The sequence below is a fragment of the Mytilus trossulus genome, chromosome 14 (assembly GCF_036588685.1).
Source record: "Mytilus trossulus isolate FHL-02 chromosome 14, PNRI_Mtr1.1.1.hap1, whole genome shotgun sequence".
NCBI lineage: Eukaryota > Metazoa > Mollusca > Bivalvia > Mytilida > Mytilidae > Mytilus > Mytilus trossulus.
The window spans coordinates 44,370,647-44,392,989 of NC_086386.1; the positions used below are offsets into that span (position 1 = coordinate 44,370,647).

A 22,343-nucleotide genomic window follows, 5' to 3' on the forward strand; every position below is an offset into this window, starting at 1 on the left:
TTCCTCGGTTTCGAAATTCTATCCGAATATGCTTTTTGTTTTACAAAAATTATCAGCAATAAGAAATATAAGATCCACAGATGTAGATCATAAAGTTTTATCTTGCATTGAATATTGACCCTTAAATGACGATTTGTAGATACCTGTATCAACAAAATATTGAGACTGCTACTCTAATATACATCTAAATAGGTGAATTTTCATAAAAACTATAAAAACATCTCAAATGTTAGAGTTTTTAAACATTAGATCATATTGCAAACAAAATCGGCCCTGATCATTTTGGAGCGTGTTCATTTTGTTTCTTCTGTTTCATGTTTGTCTTCTTTTAGTCTATCTATGAGATTTGAACATTGGTGAACTACTTTTGACTTGATTTGACAAATTTTCGCATGTTTGCCTTTCATTTTGAAAATCATATTATGCATACATCATAGTCATCAATTTATGTTCAAAATTTTAACGAAAAACAAGTATGTCACCCATCAACAAACGACCGTTTTGTTCACACATGGTGTTCAATAGAATGTAATTTTATGCGACTGTCCCATTTTTGAGATTTGATGATTTCAGCTTTCCAATTGTGAACTTTCTATTTCTAAGTAGCAACGTTCCAGCAGCAACTGCATACGGTGTATATATCCCCCAATCGATACTATATTCCCGTGCTTGCATTTTCTATCACGATATTCTTGATAGAGGGTTGCTCCTCACAAGGAAGCTATTTAACCAAGAGTTACAAATGATGAAGTTGAAATCATCCCTTCGTAAAATTTACGAACGCCATCACGAGTTGGTTGACTGTTACGGAATAACCGTTTCACAAATGATATCGGATATGTTTCTTACGTCGTAACTACAATCCCCTTCCCTTTCATGAATGTGATCTACTGAATAAGACTATTTACCGGATTTGTTTTCACATCAGCAAAACGACGGGTGTCACACGTGGAGCAGGATCTGCTTACTCTTCTGGAGCACCTGAAACCACCCCTTGTTTTGGTTGGATTCGTGTTGCTTTTTCTTTAGTTTTCTATTTTGTGTCATGTATACTATTATTTGTCTGTTTGTCTTTTTCCTTTTTAGCCATGACGTTGTCAGTTCATTTTCGATTTTTGAGTTGGACTCTGGTATCTGGTATTTTTCGTTCCTCTTTCATACAAGTAATAGCTTAAGCTAGCTTTAAAACCAGACTTATTCTATCGTTTTTTACTAAAAAAAAACATCTGTACCCAGTCAGTTTGATATGCCATTATTAATTCATTTGTCTGTTAAAACACATTTTATTCAGTAGTTTTAATTGGCCATGTTACTTTCTTAAAGTAAAAATGAACTTTATATAAGTTATATTCTGCTACTTTTGTCTTCATTTAGTCTGTTGTGTTTCGTTCCAACCTGATGATAAGCCATTTTTAACTGATTTTTCTCTGTTCGAGGAAAATGGCGAATCACCCACTGACAACGAGATTTCCTAGCCACATTCTTTTAGGGTCTGTCTACATTCAGGATACTGTAATTAGGTTGTTGTCGTAGGTGGCTGTCTGTCGTGTGTTTTATATAACTGAAGACAGTACAGTGAACTACATTTCTGTACATACACGTCAATTATTATATAATAGTTGTCTTATAATACATCTGGTTAACAGGAGTATTCTACTTATGATATAATAAAAAAAAAAAGTAAAAAAAAAAAAAGTAAAATCAAATTGATTTATTATTATTTTCTTCTGTATGTAATTATATGATTAATTGAACAAGATGCAACTTTTGTTTTATATTAGTTATACCTTGACAGCCTCATTGCAACTAAAGTGTGTTTATCTAAAACGAATTTGAATCCCAACTTTCTTGATTCTATCAAGCATTAAACAAACTGTTATATATGTTTTGTTGTGGAATAAAAAGTAAGGGATCATAATACAACAAAAAATAAAATCTTACTTAGTTGCATCAAAATTTTACGTATAGATAAAATAATCTTCGTTGATGATGAATCTTGTTTTCAGATTTTTTCTCTGATCATATATCCGATATAACGTGTGATGCTTAGAGACGACTCGACACGGAACTAAGACACATATGTCTCAAAATTAATTTATTTATCTTATAGCATTTTGGATGTCTGCAATTCGAAAATCATAAAGGATGCGAAAAACAAATGAATTTTAGTCACCACAATATAGCCAATTTAGCGTTCTGTTAAATAAAAAATATCGCTTTACACAACCTAAAATTTATTATTTAAACAAGATGGAAAACGGGGTCTTTTATCAGCATATTTCACCGAATGGTTTATCCTTTGATTATCTGCAAACTGGTGATTCATTATTATCCATTAGACAAAAATTAATCCACTTTTGCTTGAAGGCAAATACTTTATTTTATCAGAGCTAAATGAAATAATCAAAATTATAAAGTCTTAAATTCCTAAAAGATACAACAACAAAAACAATGTATAGGAAGAATATCAAAGCAATATTGCAATAAAAAATAAAAAAAACAATGAGTCATCACTTGAATAAGATTCTTTGATTTCAGGTTAATATGTAATTTTATCAAATTGAATCTACTAGTATAAGAAAGGTGTAGATCAACAGTACTCGGTATATATCAGGGATAGGGTCGATTACTTAAAAATGTAATCGATTAAATTACAATTACTTTGCTTATTTTATTTTATCGATTACATTCCAATTACACCTAAATTCAAATGTAGTTGACTACATTAGAATAATTTTCTTTAAACTAAACATGATTACTATAGATTACTTATGATTACATTGTATATTGTAATATTAAAGACTTCCTTATAAACTTTGTATAATTATGATAGAGCTAATGTTTGTGATTTTTTTTTAAATTTCCTTGATTTATTCATCTTCTTAAGAAAACTAGGAGCAGTGTTACATGTTTAGTGTTTGATATCATAGGCAAGTGTCTGTTTCTGTGTAAAATAAAAAATATATAACATTGTTTTCTAAAAAATACTAGCTAACTGCCAAATTCACATAAAAAACCCTGATCAAATACATGAAAAATCAGTTAAGTATAGTTTTAGTGTCTGTGTGGATATAAATGACAGATGCATATAAAAATGCATGTTTTTATAGGTGTAAATCACTACTTCCATTTATTTTTACAAACAATAGGTGAGCTTGGGTATTACATTTTGGTTATTTAATTGTCTTTATTGCAATATCAATAAATGTATTAGTAGTTTATTTTCATTATGAATATAATTGTTTAAAAAATTTCAATAGTTGAGACAGTCAGAAAGCACACATTAAAACACTTATGGAAATCATTTTATTTTTAAATGTAAGAATAATAAAATTTGGTTTTTAATCACATCAATGTCAAATTAGAACTAAATCTGTTATGCTATTGAATTTCTATGAATTTAAATCAAAAGTTTAGGAGTGTTTCAACCAGAACACAAAATGCATTTAATGAAACATTAAGAAAGATAAGTTCCTCAAGTAAACGGTTTACAACATGAATCCCACAATGTGACATCTTCACTCTTAATCATTGCTCATACCTAACTTGGTTGAACTAAACATGTTATACAGTTATGTTACATAGATGATGCGATTAATCACATTGAACAAAGATTCATTATAGTGAATACTAGTTTGATAATTTTTCATTCATGCTACACATCTTCTTATTTTTATATTGTCTATCAAATACTTTTTTCATATTCAAAATTTGTAATCAACAAAGTAATCATATGAATGTAATAGTTAAATAATATAAAAGTAATCATAATAATACCTGTTTTTTTAGACTGTACTCGATTGCATTACGATTACTTGCAATCAGAAATTGAATGATTATTGTTCAAATGAGATTATATTGCAAAATTTAATCGAGTACAGCTGATTTCGATTATTCCATGCCTTCTCGGTATCAATTTAAGGATTTCCAAATTAAATTGTTAATGTGCTTTCAAATGTCAATTTTTTAGGCTCAATTTCATATCAAATGACTTCTATAATCTTAATATTTCCTTGGTATATCTTATGTTGAACATGTAAATATTCAGATTTTGTACCTTATAAAAAATAATTATTCAAACAGTTACAGACTTTCTTTAATGGTTGTTACAGACAAATAGGTTAACATACGTCATTATTTTTATTTTCATACGGTCGGTTTCTACATATCCGACGTAGCCAATTTATATTGATTGGGATAAAAGGTGTCTTAAGATATAAACTACGCCATATCTAATGACATCGTGAAATTGAGACTGTTCTACACAAAAAATTTCTAATCACCATCACAAGTGTTTGCATAGAAGTATATTCTAAAAATAAAAAGGCATTACATTTTACAAATGATTATTACATTAAAAATAAAATACATGTAGTACTGTTCTAATGATAATAAACAGGAATTACATCTTGCTTGTACATTCAAACTTATATGAAATTATTGACACAAAACAAACATTATAACTATGTTTTCTAAAAAAACAACAGTAGAAATATCATCGGTAGAAAAAATAAAGTATTTATAAGTGAGTTGAACTCAAAGAATCAGTTTTAAACATTACAAAGAAAATATCGTGCACCTTTCATGTATCAAAAAATATACAGGTACACTTTTTTGAACTAACAAACAAATAAACGAGAGAATATGAGCAAAACAAGTAATCCAAACTTTACAGATTCCGAATAGTATACTACTCTGAAAATGTGGAAAAGCAAACACATGACTATTAACAAAATCTCCCAAATTTGCAACACAAAGTTATATAATGAAGGTTTGAGATACAATTAAACACAAAAAAATATATATCTTAAAGAAAAGCTGCGACTGTCTTTCGACTATAATAAGACCAAATTGGTCTCCTAAATTTAAGATAATAAAAAGGATGCATTCGACGTTGTGACATGTTCAATTAACATACTTCAGCACAACGAAATTTCTTAAGATTGTTTAAGGAAATATCCTTGTCCTAAGACTGCATCTATAATTAGGTCCCTGGTTGGTGAAACTAGACAATCATTACAGATTTTTATACGGCTATAACTAATTAAAAGATTATTTTCAATAAAAAATAAACACAATTTTGAACTAACTATGATAAAATATATGTTTTAGAGGGGTGAGATGACATTTCATCATACATGTAGAATAGTTTGGCTGATCAACTTAACCAGTATCGATAAAATACCAAAATTCCAAAAGTTATTATTTGCTTTAAACTGTGATTACTATTAAATCAGTGTTTTTGTGTGTTGTCCTTTTGTTAGTTGTTTTGTTGTATTATTTTTGCTTTAAAACATATTCAGGTCATCATAACTGTTTGAGAATATTTCTATGCAATAAAATAGTGATTTTAAAGATTTTAATCATTAATATCTGGTAAAAAGAACTTAATGTAAAGAAATCATTCAGTGTTAATCCTGTCTATCATCACCTAAGTCTTTTTTTTTTTCGTTTTTCTTTTTTCTTTTTTCTTTGTTTTTAATTCTTTTTTTTTCTGCTCAGTTTAATTCATATGTTTGCAGTAAGATATGATAACAATGAAAAAATGTAGTAATGCAATAAAATATGCAAAGTGAATTCAGTGATTTAATTACATATTGCTATCAAAAAATATGTTTATAATATAAGCCATATTGTCAATGAATAGACAAGGAATTTATAAAGTCAGAGGTACGATCGACCAATTTCTTCTGAATTTATTTATCACAAAGGCCATTTTCCAGACTTAGCCCAATCTTCACCAAAATTTCCAGTATTACGGTGTATATGAGCAATTGTAAAGGTTGTTGCCACCATGTTGTGTATTTATCAACTTTTAACCAGATTAATAACTTGAGATTGATCAAAACTGGAATCGGGAGATATATGCAGACTTGTACGGCTGATAAAAGATGGAGTTTATAAGATAGAGAAATATCAATAGGTCATTCAAAACTGGCGTGAATCAGATGTGGATACTTAAACATTCCAAAGATCTTTTAGAGTACATACAATCTAACTCTCTTTTATCTTGTAACAGTATTAAAACATTTGACTTTTCTACTCTTTACACTAGTATTCCACATTCCAAACTAAAAGACAAATTAAAAGAGTTGGTATTACTTTGCTTCATAAAAAAGAATGGCAAACGTAGATACAAGTATCTGGTCTTAGAGAGGGATAAGTTCTACTTTGTTAAGAATCACTCTGATTCAAACAAAAAATTCTCTGAAACCGATATTACCAAGATGCTTGATTTCTTGATTGACAACATATTTTTAACGTTCGGAGGACGTGTTTTTCAACAGAATGTCGGCATCCCAATGGGAACAAACTGTGCCCCTCTACTTGCTGACTTGTTTCTTTATTATTATGAGGCTGACTTCATGCAGGAACTTCTTAGGAAGAAAGATAAGAAGTTAGCAATATCCTTTAACTCTACTTTCCGCTATATAGATGACATTCTTTCACTAAACAATTCAAAATTTGGTGACTATGTGGAACGCATCTATCCCATCGAATTGGAGATAAAGGATACTACAGATACAGTTAAGTCGGCTTCATATCTTGACTTACATCTAGAAATTGTCAATGAGGGTCGGTTGAAGACAAAACTTTACGACAAAAGAGATGATTTCAGATTTCCAATTGCGAACTTTCCATTTCTAAGTAGCAACATTCCAGCAGCACCTGCATACGGGGTATATATCGCCCAATTGATACGATATTCCTGTGCTTGCATTTCCTATCATGATTTTCTTGATAGAGGGTTACTGCTCACAAGGAAGCTATTAAACCAAGAGTTCCAAATGGTGAAGTTGAAATCATCCCTTCGTTAATTTTACGGACGACATCACGAGTTGGTTGACCGTTATGGAATAACCGTTTCACAAATGATATCGGATATGTTCCTTGCGTCGTAACTACAATCCCCTTCCGTTTCATGAATGTGACCTACCGAATTAGACTATTTACGGGATTTGTAATCACATAAGCAACACGACGGGTGCCACATGTGGATCAGAATCTGCCTACCCTTCCGGAACACCTGAGATCACCCCTAGTGTTTGGTGGGGTTCGTGTTGTTTATTCTTTAGTTTTCTATGTTGTGTCATGTGTACTATTGTTTGTCTGTTTGTCCTTTTAATTTTTAGCCATGGCGTTGTCAGTTTGTTTTAGATTTATGAGTTTGACTGTCCCTTTGGTATCTTTCGTCCTTCTTTTAAAGTAAAAAATTACTAACAATATTGTCATGATGATTAAATGCTTGATTGATTAATTGTTGGATGATAAACGGCATGTGGTAAAGGTCAAAATTAAATTCAATGAAAAGACAAATAACAGTTCATGAAACCCTAAACAGAAAAACAAAGTCCAATGGTTTTTTTAACAACTTTCTTACTTTGCTCGGTGAATTTTGAAAAGCCTGTGTTAAGAAACTTAAATACATTTGTCAAAATAATCATGGGAAGTAGTAATTAAATATTTTAAATATGTATATTCCCTAATCAATACTAATAAATATATTATCACAGTCTGCTGATGTGCATTATCACATTGCATAAATAAAAAAACCTTCAACTTCAAACACTTGTTCCTTCCATGTTGTCATCATCATCTTTCTTCCAGTAGGCTTGCACAACACCTTTGTAAAGTAAAGGTCCGCCTTTGTGTAAAAACAACGCTGGCCATACAACATAAGCAACACTATCTCCGCTCTTGACAAATTCCTTGTATGTATTTTTATCAATTGGCGTGCATGGAATTGGATCGTCATCTAAATACATAACGGGGTCTTGAATCACCATACACCAACAAAGGTAGACACACTTTTCAAAGAACGTTGATTCCATTAAAATCTGCATCACATTTCCGTTTTTGTTGATGTAATCCCAGTCATCAATTGTATTATTGCACAGCACCTTAATTAATTAAATCTTGATAATAAATATTTTACATACTTAAATAATTGTGTTATCTCAACTTTCAATTACATTTAGTTGTGAAAATTGGTCGCATTTGTCTTTACTTGTTCATGCCTTACTAATATTTTTGACAGTATAAGAAAAATTATTTCGGAGTTTTCCTTAAAAGATACTTGTGTAGTTATGTAACATTATATATATTATTATGAATAAACATAAAATGCTATTTTTGTAGTAGTAAAGACTGTTTGTAACAATAATTCATTTATTCAGATATTTGTACCAATGTTAATCTTACTGGATATTTACAACGAATATTCAGTGATAAATTTAACAGGGATATTTGATGGAATGCTATTCACCAACGTTGATTATAAAACAGCAATACGAACAATAAAGAATCAATCTGGAAAAATATATATAATCAAACTATTTCCAAACAGAGCAAAAACAAACATTTTTCTTAAAGATTTAATCTACCTATATTGAAGATTATAGGTTAATCTAATCTTAAGTCTTAGAACCAGCTTCTAGATAATTTATAATATGAATTTATATATTGTTTTTAATAAGATATGTTACATTTACTGAGTTTCGGAAACAAATGATTTAATTTATTTTAATTACAATATTTGAATTTTGAAACAGGGATATACTGTCAGATAGAAATGACACAAAAAAAAGATTCCAGAAAGCAGCACAACCATTTCTAAACATATTTTTGGTTACCTTATTTTGAACTAAGAACTTTGCGAAGTCTTCAGATTTTGTTCTTCTCAGAACCGATGCTTCCTTGCACACGGTTAAACTTTTAATCTCTTCTTTCTGTATTGGAAATTGCAGTTAGTAAGAAAACCAAATGTCTATTTTTCTACCGAATTATATATTAAGTAAGTTACTTTCAAGGAGGGATTTGCCTACCCGTTTTGGAAAAGTTAAAATTGTCATGTCAGTCTTAGTATAAAGTCTTGTAAATTTACATAAAAGAAGAAGAGGATACTAATACAAAAATACAAAAAACATTAGGAATGAGCAATGCAATTGCAACAACTATGTATAAATCTTTTATTGTTTTGTCTGTATATTCATATTTCTTATTTCTGAATTTTTTAACTAGTTAACGTTTTCCTCGTATCACTATTCATAAATCATTTTATCATTTTATTATAGAGAGGACAAAATATGCAAATATGCTTACATCTTGAAAAATATGGACGTGTTTGTCCATGACCTTTATCTTGATTTGACTGAAATTCCACCGTATGATTTTTTTACGACTGGGAAAAACAGAGTGCAGATGACAAGCTCTCTGTTAGTTATGATTTAGCACTACATTTGGTGAATTCATGTTATCTATGGTTAAAATCCCACTACTATACGCTTGTAGTCAAATAATTATATTTTTTTATTTGGCGTATTAGAATATTTTTTAACCTGTTATCTTTTGATTGCTATTATTTGTTTGTTTCTCTGTCCTTTATTTTCTCTCATTTATCTGTTTATTTATTGTTACCTTGTCGTGTAATGTTTTCACTTTAATGTTATAATTAACACTGCCATTAAAGCGCGGGGTTTGGGATGCCACAAACTAGGTTCTACCCAACATTTTTTTTTCATAAAATGCCCTGTACCAAGTCAGGAAACTGGCCATTGTTACATTATAGTTCGTTTCTCTGTGTGTTACATTCAAGTGTTGTGTCTCTGTTGTGTCATAGTACTCTTATATTTGATACGTTTCCCTCAGTTTTAGTTTGTTACCCGGATTTGTTTTTTTTTATATCGATTTATGTATTTTGAACAGCGGTATACTAATGTTGCCTTTATTTATGGGATAGTCAATATCAGTTTTTAAAGAGAAGCTATTGAACGAAATTATATTTAGGAAGAAAGGTCCATTCTTTCTTATCTTATTTTCTTTTTAAACTATTATCTTAACTTAGATTTTTCGAAAAACTAAGAATTTTTCGACCCAGGAATAAAATACCTTATCTGAATTTGACAAAAATCTTTTGAACTTTTATGTTCTCATTGATTTTCAAAATTTATTTGTCTTTTAAAATAATGATGTAATGCGTCACCGCTTATTCTTTTAATCTGAATACTAAACATGCGTCTGTCGTACAAAACTTTAAGCCTTCTATCTTTGAAAAATTCAATTAGGCCAATCCTTGATAACAGATCATTGACACAGAAGCAGACGACTTATAGTCTGAATGATAATAAATGAACATACCGATTCAAATGTCAAACACATCGTTTCTGCAAGTGCTTTACCAAGTGTTTGTATCTGGTCTTCAGCTTTCCATAAACATTCACCATAGCAACACTAAAAAATTCATAGTGATATATTACTTTAAAACATTGTTCGTGATTTGTTAGTTCATTTTTTCTTTCTTTTAATAAAACAATACAGAATTTACAAAAGATATTTTCATATGATTTAATTACAGTTTTTAAATGGAAATTTCACAAATATGTACATAACAATTGTATTGTCAGTGGCAAATTACTTTATTATGACTTCATAAGATACATAAATGTAGCAGCGATTGCAGAAACCACATCTTTTAAATATTAGCTCACTCACTCCTCAACTTATGTTCCGGACAAATGAATCAAGGATTCGTCATGTTACATCTTTAATCTTTTTTGTAATGTTTGAAATGTGTGTACTGCTGTTAATCTTTTCATCATTTCAATTTTTGTCATGGCTTTATAACTTTATTTGAATTATGGTTTGTAAATTTCTCCTTCTTATGTTCTCTTTTTTTTTAATGATTTACAGCATGTGGGGATCAATCACATACATTGTCAATCTAATGTTTTTCAAATGATTACCATCTAAATTTTCAACCTCGATATTTTACAATGGATTATCTATCATGCCACCAGATTTGGATTTTCCATTTTCTATATATTTTGGAATTTACCTTTTTCAAACAATATACAACTTTTGACATCGTTTCAGGATCATTTGACTCCGAAGTTATAGTAGAAAATATTATTCCATATTTCTCTGTGTGATTAACATATAAATCGTATCACTACTATGGATTAATATTTGACATTAATGGAAACTTCTGGGTGAACTTTGTACTTTCAATGCATACTTTTTTTTTTAATATTTGACATATCACCTTTAAAAGTCTTTGAAGGTGTCGAATAATTATTTCCTCTGTTTCATTATCTTTCATATCAGGATAATATTCCTTGACAATTTTTATATTTTCCATCGCATCTGTCCATTCGTTGTCATAAAGCTCACCATACTTTTCGCCAATTTTCATTGGGCGATTCGGATCACCAAGGTCTGTGATAGATGGGTTTCCCTTTGTTAATTTTTCACCTGCGACACTGCTCAACCTTTATAATGGACAACATGTGTAAAAATTTATGCGTTTAAAAAAATCACTATAATTCACAACTTTGTATTGTTTTTAACTGTATGAACACATTCTATAGACTACAAACATCAAGACGTGCGATCGTCTACTTTTATTCTTCAGAAAAGGAATGCAATTACTTCAAAACTTTGTTATTATTTTGTAAGAATATTATTGTACAGTTTCATACAGTCATTACATATAACAGCATTCGAATCGTCTACCTTATTGCATATAATTTATGAAATAACCGCTCGTATCGCATTAGAGGCGTCAGAAGCTTGTCAATGTCATATGATAAAAGTCAATACTCATAGTTAAAACCCGTATCCGAGGAAATAAATGACGAGGTAGATCACACTTAACACTTTCCAGTAAAGCGAGGAAAGAAATTATTATTCTTAACAGACCTTGTACTCACTTTCCTCTCAAATATATTTCAATGGTGTGCATATTTGGTTTCATGTGATTCGTCCATACATATTTTCAAGATGAGATTTATTTATGAACTGTAATCTAAGATATTTAATTGTTTTCACCTGTATCTCTTTTCATGATAGTAAATCCTGCGACCGCAAAATATGTCGAAAACAAGACATCACTTCATAAGGTAAACATAAAATATTCAAGAGGAGCGATAGATACCAGAGGGACAGTCAAACTCACAAAACGAAAACAATGCCATGGCAAAAAAAGCAAAAAAAGAAAATAGCAAAAACACAACAGTACACAAGGCACAACATAATAATCATGAAAGCAATAAAACTATAAAACAAAAAAGGGGGATCGAAAGATACCAGAGCAGAGGGACAGTCAAACTCATAGATCGAAAAAAAACCTGACAAAACCATAGTGAAAAAGAAATAGAACACAACTCACAACATGGAAATCTAAAGTCTAAGCAACACGAACCCAACCAAAAACCGGTCTGATAATTGTATAATTTACTGTCCTAATACTTTTGAAACTGATAAGTGGCATATATCTTTTGACTCTAAAATTTGATATAAATATTTGAACAACTAGACAAAATGTTATAGTCTTCTCATAATTCTATAATCAAAAGGTATAATAACCAAGAGAATATTAAACAAGAGGCTCTCAAGAGCCTGAATCGCTCACCTGTATTTTTTTTCTTAAATATTTCAACAATGATTAATTTTGCTTTTCAATATATATTAATGAGTGGCTTAAAAGTGTCATTTAAATGTTCATTGTTTCTGTCCTATTTTCTTTGAAAATAAAAAGATAATAAATGCATTTTACCCATACACACTTGTTTGCAAATCTTACTTTGCCGAATATTTTTACTGTTTACAGTTTATCTTTATCTTCAATAACATTCAAAATAATAACCAAAAACTGAAAAAGGAGTAGGTCCGGTAAGGACCGATTCTGGCCCAACATTTCAGGTTCATCTGACGAATAATTTTGACCACTTTTTTAACATCGAAGTGTCTATTTCATTTGAATCAATTAGTTTGTGTGAAAGATTTTAACTGATTTAATCATTAAAAACGTTCCGATTTAAGCTCAAATATGAAAACTCTACCAAATATGCCGGAAAATGCCACTTTTCAGATGTTTTTTGTCAAAAATGAAAAAGGCCGCATCCTTGTTCATCCTCGACCTTTATATATGTTATGTATTATCATAAAATACAACTTACATTTCAATATTAAGGATGAACACGAATGCGGCCACTTTCGTTTTACACGAAAAACGTCTAAAATTTAACTAAAATGCTAGAATTGTGAAGATTTCAGTAATTTAGCATGCCTTTATGATGCTAGTACCCGATATCTGTGCATTGTATTGTCAAAAACAGTCCATATTTATGTAGCGGAAGCAAATGTTCAATAAATAACTAAAATAAAATTGAGAATGGAAATGGGGAATGTGTCAAAGAGACAACAACCCGACCAAATAAAAAACAACAACAGAAGGTCACCAACAGGTCTTCAATGTAGCGAGAAATTCCCGCACCCGGAGGCGTCCTTCAGCTGGCCCCTAAACAAATATATACTAGTTCAGTGATAATGAACGCAATACTAATTTCCAAATTGTACACAAGAAACTAATATAAAAATAATACAAGACTAACAAAGGCCAGAGGCTCCTGACTTAGTTTACCATGTTTACATTTTAACAATTTTGTAAAACTGCTATATTTTGGGAACAAAAAGGGGACTTACTGGAACTTCTCCTTTCCTTAAAGTAACCATTTAGGAGTCGCAACCCAACAATGGGTTGTTCGGTTTGTCTTAAAATTTAAGGGCTCATAGATCCGACCTTTTGAACATTTTTATTTCGTGTCAAATTTACTTTAAATGCTTTAGTTTTAGAGATATACGCCCAAAACCTGCATTTGACCCCTATGTTCTCTTTTAAGACATGGCGGCCATGTCTGTTGATGGATCAAAAAATTGAACACAATCCATAAACTAGATTCCTAAAGGATCATTCATTTTAAGTTAAGAAGTATTAGGCACAAAAGTTTCAGAAGACAAGATTTTAAATGTTAGCAAACTTGATGAACAAATTGTGTAAAATTTTCTTTTTAAGGGCAATAACTCCTGAAATGGTCAATTGACAATTTTGGTCATTAAACTTTTTTGTAGATCTTACTTTGCTGAACATTATTGCTGTTTACAGTTTATATCTATCTATAATAATATTCAAGATAATAACAAAACACTGAAAAATTTCCTTAAAACAACCAAATTAGTTGCAGCAACCCAACATTGGGTTGTTTGATCATCTAAAAATGACAGAGCTGATAGATCTTTAAAAACAATTTACCAATGTCAGATTTGCTGTAAAAGCTTTAGCTTCAGAGATAAAAGCCAAAAACTATATTTACCCCTATGTTCTATTTTTAGCTATGGCGGCCATGTTTGTCGATGGATCAAAACTTCGGATATAATGTATAAACTAGATACCCTAAGAAACATTCATTTCAAGTTTTAAGGTATTTGGTACAACTGTTTCAGAGAAGAAGATTTATAAATGCTAGCAAACTTGAAAACAAATTGTGTAAAATTGTCTTTAAAGGGAAATAACTCCTTAAGGGGTCAATTGACAATTTTGTCATTAAACTGTTAAGTAGATCTTACTTTGCTGCACATTATTGCTGTTTACACTTTATATCCATCTATTATAGTATTCAAGATAATAACAAAACTCAAAAATTTCCTTAAAATTATCAATTTAGTGGCAGCAATCCAACAATGAGTTGTTCGATTGGTCTAAATATTTCGGTGCTGATAGATCTTGATCACTGTCATAATTACTCTAAAAGCTTTAGGTTTAAAATAAAAGCAAAAATCTGTGATTGACCCTTATGTTCTTTTTTTTAGCCATGGCGGCCATGTTTGGCAATGGATACAATCTTCGGATACAATTTTCGAACAAGTTATCCTAAGGAACGTACATTTAGTCAAAGTTTAAATTTTTTTGGTCCATTAGTATCAGAGGAGAACATTTTTGAAATAGTTTACGACGACAGACAGACGACGACAGACGACGGACAACGACAGACGCCAAGTAATGGCATTAGCTCACATGGGTCCCTTCGGGTCCCGGTGAGTTAAACAATTAGACATAACAGGCATATAAAGACTTACAGCATATATAATATCGTAATAAAAAAGGCTTCCATTTCCAAAAAAATAAAGCTAAATTTGCTTTATTCACTGTTACAGAGTAAAAAAAATTAAAAAAATAAGTCTGCATGGAAATTATATCAATTGAGTCGACTCGTAACAGAGTAAAATTAAACTATCTATATGTATATTATTAATTATGTCGTATACTATTTCATATTACTGAGGGAGTCTCATGAAGTAAAACCTGCTACGTCGATAGATTATGCGTTTCCTGCTATGCGAAAAATAGATCAACCCAGAAGAAAATTATCACTCAGTCAAAAAATCACTATTTAAAATAGGACACAATCGGTAAAATTACAGATTAGACGACTTTCATAATATCTTAAGATGTACGATCACAATGAATGAATGACCCGTTGCTGGTGGGTTGAGATACCGATGCACGCGGTCAACCAAACTCATGATGCTGATCGGAAAATTATTGTAGTGACATACTATTATCAAAATCGGAGGTGATGATATTATTGTAAATTAAAATAATTTAAAAGACTGGAAGATTTTGGAATAATCTAGAAATAAAGGCAACAGTAGTATACCGCTGTTCAAAACTCATAAATCCATGGACAAAAAACAAAATCGGGGCAACAAACCAAAACTGAGGGAAACGCATTAAATATAAGAGGAGAACAACGACACAACACCGAAACGCAACAGCACACAGAAACGGACCAAGCAACAGACAATACACCACGAGAATAACAAATATAACATCAAAACCAAATACATGAATATGGGATAGACAAGTACCGTGCCACGTCTTATCTCAAAAATAAGAGAAAACAGAAACGAACAATATTATAACAATGGCCATCTTCCTGACTTGGTACAGGACACTTTTAAAGGGGAATAAAAGTGGTGGGTTGAACCTGGTTTCAAGGTATGCCAAACCTCGCACTTTAATGGCACATTTAAATATAACATTGAAATGAAAACAAAAAAATACAGGACTACAATACATATAAAAAGCAGAACATATTAGACAAAGAAAAGCATGATTAATAGATAACCAAAAGCATCAGGTTTAAAATTCAATACGCCAAAAACGCGTCTAGTCCACACGAGACTCACCAGTGACGAAAAAAATACAAAATTGTACAGCACTGAAGATCAAAAGTTGAAAAGGTTTTGCCAAATACGGCATTGTTTGTATGCCCAGGATAAGAACATTCATATTATATAAAACAATTCACACTATTGCAAACAGTAAATTTTAACAAATGAATATGAAAGAGATATACATAATGAAACTGAAGTAAAAACTAATTACAGAAAACTAAACCCGAATACATAACGCCCAGATATACAAGATCGAAAATAAAAAAGTACAAAGTTGTTCAGCACTGAAGATCAAAAGTTGAAAAGGTTTTGCTAAATACGGCATTGTTTTATGCCCGGGATAAGAACACTATTATATAGAACGATTCATGCTATTGCAAACAGTAAATTTTAACAAATGAATGTGAAAGATATATTCATAATGAAACTAAAGTATTAACTTATTACAGAAAACTAAATCCGAATACATGATGCCAAGTTCAATACAGCATAGACACACCAGAATCAGTCCTGGCGTTAACGCAATTTAAAAAATGACGTCACATACGATGGCGAAAAGGCAAACGTTATGCTACATTTGAATTTATAAAATTTAGAAACAGCATGACGTCACACAAAAATCCTGGTACTTTTGATAACTATGAAAAACTATAATTTAAAAGTGAGCTAGAATTAGGATTGCTTTAAGATTATATTAAAACTAAATACTGATAATTCATTAAAACAAAATGCATATTGCAATACTTATTAATAGCAATTAACTGTAATATATATATGTCCAGTTTGTTATGAATCCAACTTCAAACGTAATTAATCGTACAAAATTAAATATAATTAATAAAGGCGGTGATTAATTTTTCTATCCGTAACACCTAAATATAATAAAAAGACGTCAACACATTTGACAAAATGAGAAGATGAGAATTACAGATATAACATTAAACATAGAAGCCATATCTGCTTGACACCAATAGTTGGATATACTCCATTACAATATTTCTGAATGCCATCTTTCACTGCAGTAAGAACTTCAGAAAGATGTTCAGTCAAAAAACTTAATGATCCAGCTATCGCTCTTTGTACAATTTGTTAGATGACCAGGTATTCACTTTAAAAATTTATATCATATATTTTGGTCGGTGAGACATAAATCTATGTCCGGAAGCGGCACTTTTAACTTTTTTCTTTCATTGCTTTATCATTGACAAGTTTATGTTCTCAAAAACTATTTACAAATAACAAAGATTTTATAAGACTGTAACAGATGGCTTATAATTAGGCTATTGGTACTTTACGGAACGGAACGGAACGGAACGGAACGGAACAGAATTTCATTTAAGGTATCCAAAGGGGGCATTTATCAAAATTTCGAAAAATCTTTAAAACAAAACAAACTTTAATATTTCTGTGTTTTACGGTTTTCCATATACAAATAACACAAATGTACTATAATCTCATCTTCACAGGTGAAATGTGCAATAATGTATAACATCGGGAACTATTCTGTAAATGAATATGTCGGATTGTCCTGATAAATTATCATGAAATTAACGCATTTGCAAGTCATGCATTATGATATCTAGACTGACCTCACGTCGTCCTTTCCGACGATGATTAGAAACATTGGTTCTGATTTTAACTTTTTAAATTTATTATTCCGTTCCGTTCCGTTCCGCAAAGTACCAATTGCTCTGAGGAATTGGTATTTAACGGAATCGAACGGAACCAGACATTTATAATGTAATAAAAGCAGTATGATATAAAAAAAAAATGTGTCTGACACCCCTTTTTGCACGAGAAATAAGTGTTTTAGATAGCATTCCCGACCAGATAAATAATTAAGAATTTAAAACAAAGGCAGCTTAGACAAAAAGTCTTACTCCTTCCATTGGTAATTATATTTTTTAAAAGAGGCCTTCCACCTTTCGTGCCGACGAGGATTAGAAACAGTAATCAAGTTGAATCTGATTTAAACTTTTTAATTTATTATTCCGTTCCGTTCCGTTCCGCAAAGTACCAATTGCTCTGAGGAATTTGTATTTAACGGAATCGAACGGAACCAGACATTTATAATGTAATAAAAGCAGTATGATAAAAAAAAATGTGTCTGACACCCCTTTTTGCAGAAGAAATAAGTGTTTTAGATAGCATTCCCGACCAGATAAATAATTAAGAATTTAACACAAAGGCCGGATAGACAAAAAGTCTTACTTCTTCCATTGGTAATTATATTTTTTAAAAGAGGCCTTCCACCTATCGTTCCGACGATGATTAGAAACAGTTATCAAGTTGAATCTGATTTAAACTTTTTAATTTATTATTCCGTTCCGTTCCGTTCCGCAAAGTACCAATTGCTCTGAGGAATTGGTATTTAACGGAATCGAACGGAACCAGACATTTATAATGAAATAAAAGTAGTATGATAAAAAAAAATGTGTCTGACACCCCTTTTTGCAGAAGAAATAAGTGTTTTAGATAGCATTCCCGACCAGATAAATAATTAAGAATTTAAAACAAAGGCAGCTTAGACAAAAACAAAAAATCTAACTCCTTCCATTGGTAATTATATTTTTTAAAAGAGGCCTTCCACCTCTCGTGCCGACGAGAATTAGAAACAGTAATCAAGTTGAATCTGATTTAAACTTTTTAATTTATTATTCCGTTCCGTTCCGTTCCGCAAAGTACCAATTGCTCTGAGGAATTGGTATTTAACGGAATCGAACGGAACCAGACATTTATAATGTAATAAAAGCAGTATGATAAAAAAAAATGTGTCTGACACCCCTTTTTGCAGAAGAAATAAGTGTTTTAGATAGCATTCCCGACCAGATAAAGAATTAAGAATTTAACACAAAGGCCGGATAGACAAAAAGTCTTACTTCTTCCATTGGTAATTATATTTTTTAAAAGAGGCCTTCCACCTTTCGTTCCGACGAGGATTAGAAACAGTGATCAAGTTGAATCTGATTTAAACTTTTTAATTTATTATTCCGTTCCGTTCCGCAAAGTACCAATTGCTCTGAGGAATTGGTATTTAACGGAATCGAACGGAACCAGACATTTATAATGTAATAAAAGCAGTATGATAAAAAAAAAATGTGTCTGACACCCCTTTTTGCAGAAGAAATAAGTGTTTTAGATAGCATTCCCGACCAGATAAATAATTAAGAATTTAACACAAAGGCCGGATAGACAAAAAGTCTTACTTCTTCCATTGGTAATTATATTTTTTAAAAGAGGCCTTCCACCTTTCGTTCCGACGAGGATTAGAAACAGTGATCAAGTTGAATCTGATTTAAACTTTTTAATTTATTATTCCGTTCCGTTCCGTTCCGTAAAGTACCAATTGCTCTGAGGAATTGGTATTTAACGGAATCGAACGGAACCAGACATTTATAATGTAGTAAAAGCAGTATGATAAAAAAAAATGTGTCTGACACCCCTTTTTGCAGAAGAAATAAGTGTTTTAGATAGCATTCCCGACCAGATAAATAATTAAGAATTTAAAATAAAGGCAGCTTAGACAAAAAGTCTTACTCCTTCCATTGGTAATTATATTTTTTAAAAGAGGCCTTCCACCTCTCGTGCCGACGAGGATTAGAAACAGTAATCAAGTTGAATCTGATTTAAACTTTTTAATTTATTATTCCGTTCCGTTCCGTTCCGCAAAGTACCAATTGCTCTGAGGAATTGGTATTTAACGGAATCGAACGGAACCAGACATTTATAATGTAATAAAAGCAGTATGATAAAAAAAAAATGTGTCTGACACCCCTTTTTGCAGAAGAAATAAGTGTTTTAGATAGCATTCCCGACCAGATAAATAATTAAGAATTTAAAACAAAGGCAGCTTAGACAAAAACAAAAAATCTTACTCCTTCCATTGGTAATTATATTTTTTAAAAGAGGCCTTCCACCTCTCGTGCCGACGAGGATTAGAAACAGTAATCAAGTTGAATCTGATTTAAACTTTTTAATTTATTATTCCGTTCCGTTCCGTTCCGCAAAGTACCAATTGCTCTGAGGAATTGGTATTTAACGGAATCGAACGGAAACAGACATCTATAATGTAATAAAAGCAGTATGATAAAAAAAATGTCTGACACCTCTTTTTGCATGAGTGGGATGTGTTTTAGATAGCATTTTCGACTTGATCAATAATAAAAAATTTAACACAAAGGCAGGTTACACAAAAAGTCTTTCTCCTTCCATCGGTAATTATGTTTTAAAAAAGAGGCCTCCAACAGCCCGTTCCGACGATGATTAGAGACAGTGATCAAGTTGAATCTGATTTAAACTTTTTAATTTATTATTCCGTTCCGTTCCGCAAAGTACCAATTGCTCTGAGGAATTGGTATTTAACGGAATCGAACGGAAACCGACATCTATAATGTAATAAAAGCAGTATGATAAAAACAAGTCAGACCCTTCTTTTTTGAATGAGTGGTAAGTGTTTTAGATAGCATTTCGACTTGATCAATATTTAAATAAACAGCTGCGCCATGAGCGCATGATACGCCCGTCGTCTTGTGAAAAAACATAAATCTTTTTTGAATAACACAGGGTTGTACAGGATGTCATGCTTAGTATATCCTGACTCCTTCCTTATTCCCGCTCAATAGGAAGATTCATCATTGTACAAGATGTATTTGGAAACCCGACGCAACATTAGCCTGTTAAGTCTTAAGCAATAGAGATACAGCGCAACATGTGAAAAAAAACCTCTTTTTTTACAAAAAACTCAATAACTCGAAAATATAAAAATGAATCATCACCAAAAAGTATACAGATCTTTAGATTAATATAATGAAGTGTGTAAAGTTTTAAGCAATAATCATAAATCGTTTTTTGAGATATGGTGCGACATGTAAACCCCCCCCCCCCCCCCCGCTTTTTTTTTTTTACAAAATACTCAATAACTCAAAAATGAAATTTTGAATCATCACCAAAACGTATACAGATCTTAAGATTAATATAACAAAGACATGTGTAAAGTTTTAAGCAATAATCATAAATTGTTTTTGAGATATGGTGCGACATGTAAACCCCCCCCTTTTTTTTTACAAAATACTCAATAACTCAAAAATGAAATTTTGAATCATCACCAAAACGTATACAGATCTTAAAATTAATATAACAAAGACATGTGTAAAGTTTTAAGTAATAATCATAAATCGTTTTTGAGATATGGTGCGACATGTGAAAAAAACACACCCCTGTTTTAGTTACAAAGTGCCGTAACTCAAAAAGTTGTAATCTTATTTTCACAAAAAAAAAAACTCCCCCTTTTTTACAAAATACTCAATAACTCAAAAATTAAATTTTGAATCATCACCAAAAAGTATACAGATATTAAGATTAATATAACTAAGAAGTATTTAAAGTTTAAAGCCATAATCAAGAATCGTTTTTGAGATACGGTGCGACATGTGAAAAAAACACACCCCTGTTTTAGTTACAAAGTGTCGTAACTCAAAAAGTTGTAATCTTATTTTCACAAAAGAGTATACAGATCATTTGACCATCATAAGAAACAACTATGTTAAGTTTCATGAAATTTGGATAAGTCGTTCTCAAGTTACGGTGCGACATGTTTACACCGGACAGACGGACAGACGGGCGGACGGACGGACGGACACTGGACATTTGTATACCATAATACGTCCCGTCAAAATTGACGGACGTATAAAAAATAACACAAAGACAGGTTAGACAAAAGGTCTTTCTACTTCCATTGGTAATTATAAATTAAAAAAGGGGCCTTCCGAAGATGATTAGAAACAGTGATCAAAACTTGACAGACAAAAGATTGACGTGCGAGTTTAACACAATGTAATGTGATGCCTGAAACACTTCTCAAGCAATGTGGGTCCTATTTGGCCCCACAAATAGCAGAGATCTACAAAAAGCTTGGCTGTGACAAAGAGACGTCTGCAGTAGTCAAACTTTATTTATAGAACGAACAACATAAAAACAAGTACACAATCCCGAACCTAATAACCGTTACACTATCCCCCTTTTCTTTATAAACAGACAGTTCTCAATAAGAATATCTCTTATTTTTTTGCACAAATGTTTTTGTCAATCTTTGAAACGTAAGGGTTGGTTTATTTTGCGTCCATATCGACTGATTTTAGGTGGGTGCTTTTCTTTTGTCATCTGATGATTCCCAGGTAAGTCTGGAGCCTGTGTCCTCGACTCACTGGAATCTGAACTGTCATCCATCTTGGGTGAAATCTTTGGATTAAAGGCATCATTGAGAGACCCTATCTTCTTGGTTACGTTTGCATGGGTCTTACTACTACTTGAGACTGGACTCAGTGTCCCCG

General features: G+C 31.4%; 1 protein-coding gene across 1 annotated transcript in view; it reads right to left on the bottom strand.

Annotated features, from left to right (window-relative positions):
* Positions 1-7,324: 7,324 nt before the first annotated feature.
* The window catches only part of LOC134697800 (uncharacterized), a 32,999-nt gene continuing 17,980 nt past the window's right edge, over positions 7,325-22,343 (bottom strand). The window contains exons 2-5 of the mRNA XM_063560085.1: positions 11,042-11,267; positions 10,138-10,230; positions 8,634-8,729; positions 7,325-7,901 (exon numbers count right to left, since the gene is read on the bottom strand). Coding sequence (XP_063416155.1) covers positions 7,563-7,901; positions 8,634-8,729; positions 10,138-10,230; positions 11,042-11,267 — 754 coding nt within the window. The 3' untranslated portion in view covers positions 7,325-7,562. The remainder of the gene's footprint in view (positions 7,902-8,633; positions 8,730-10,137; positions 10,231-11,041; positions 11,268-22,343) is intronic.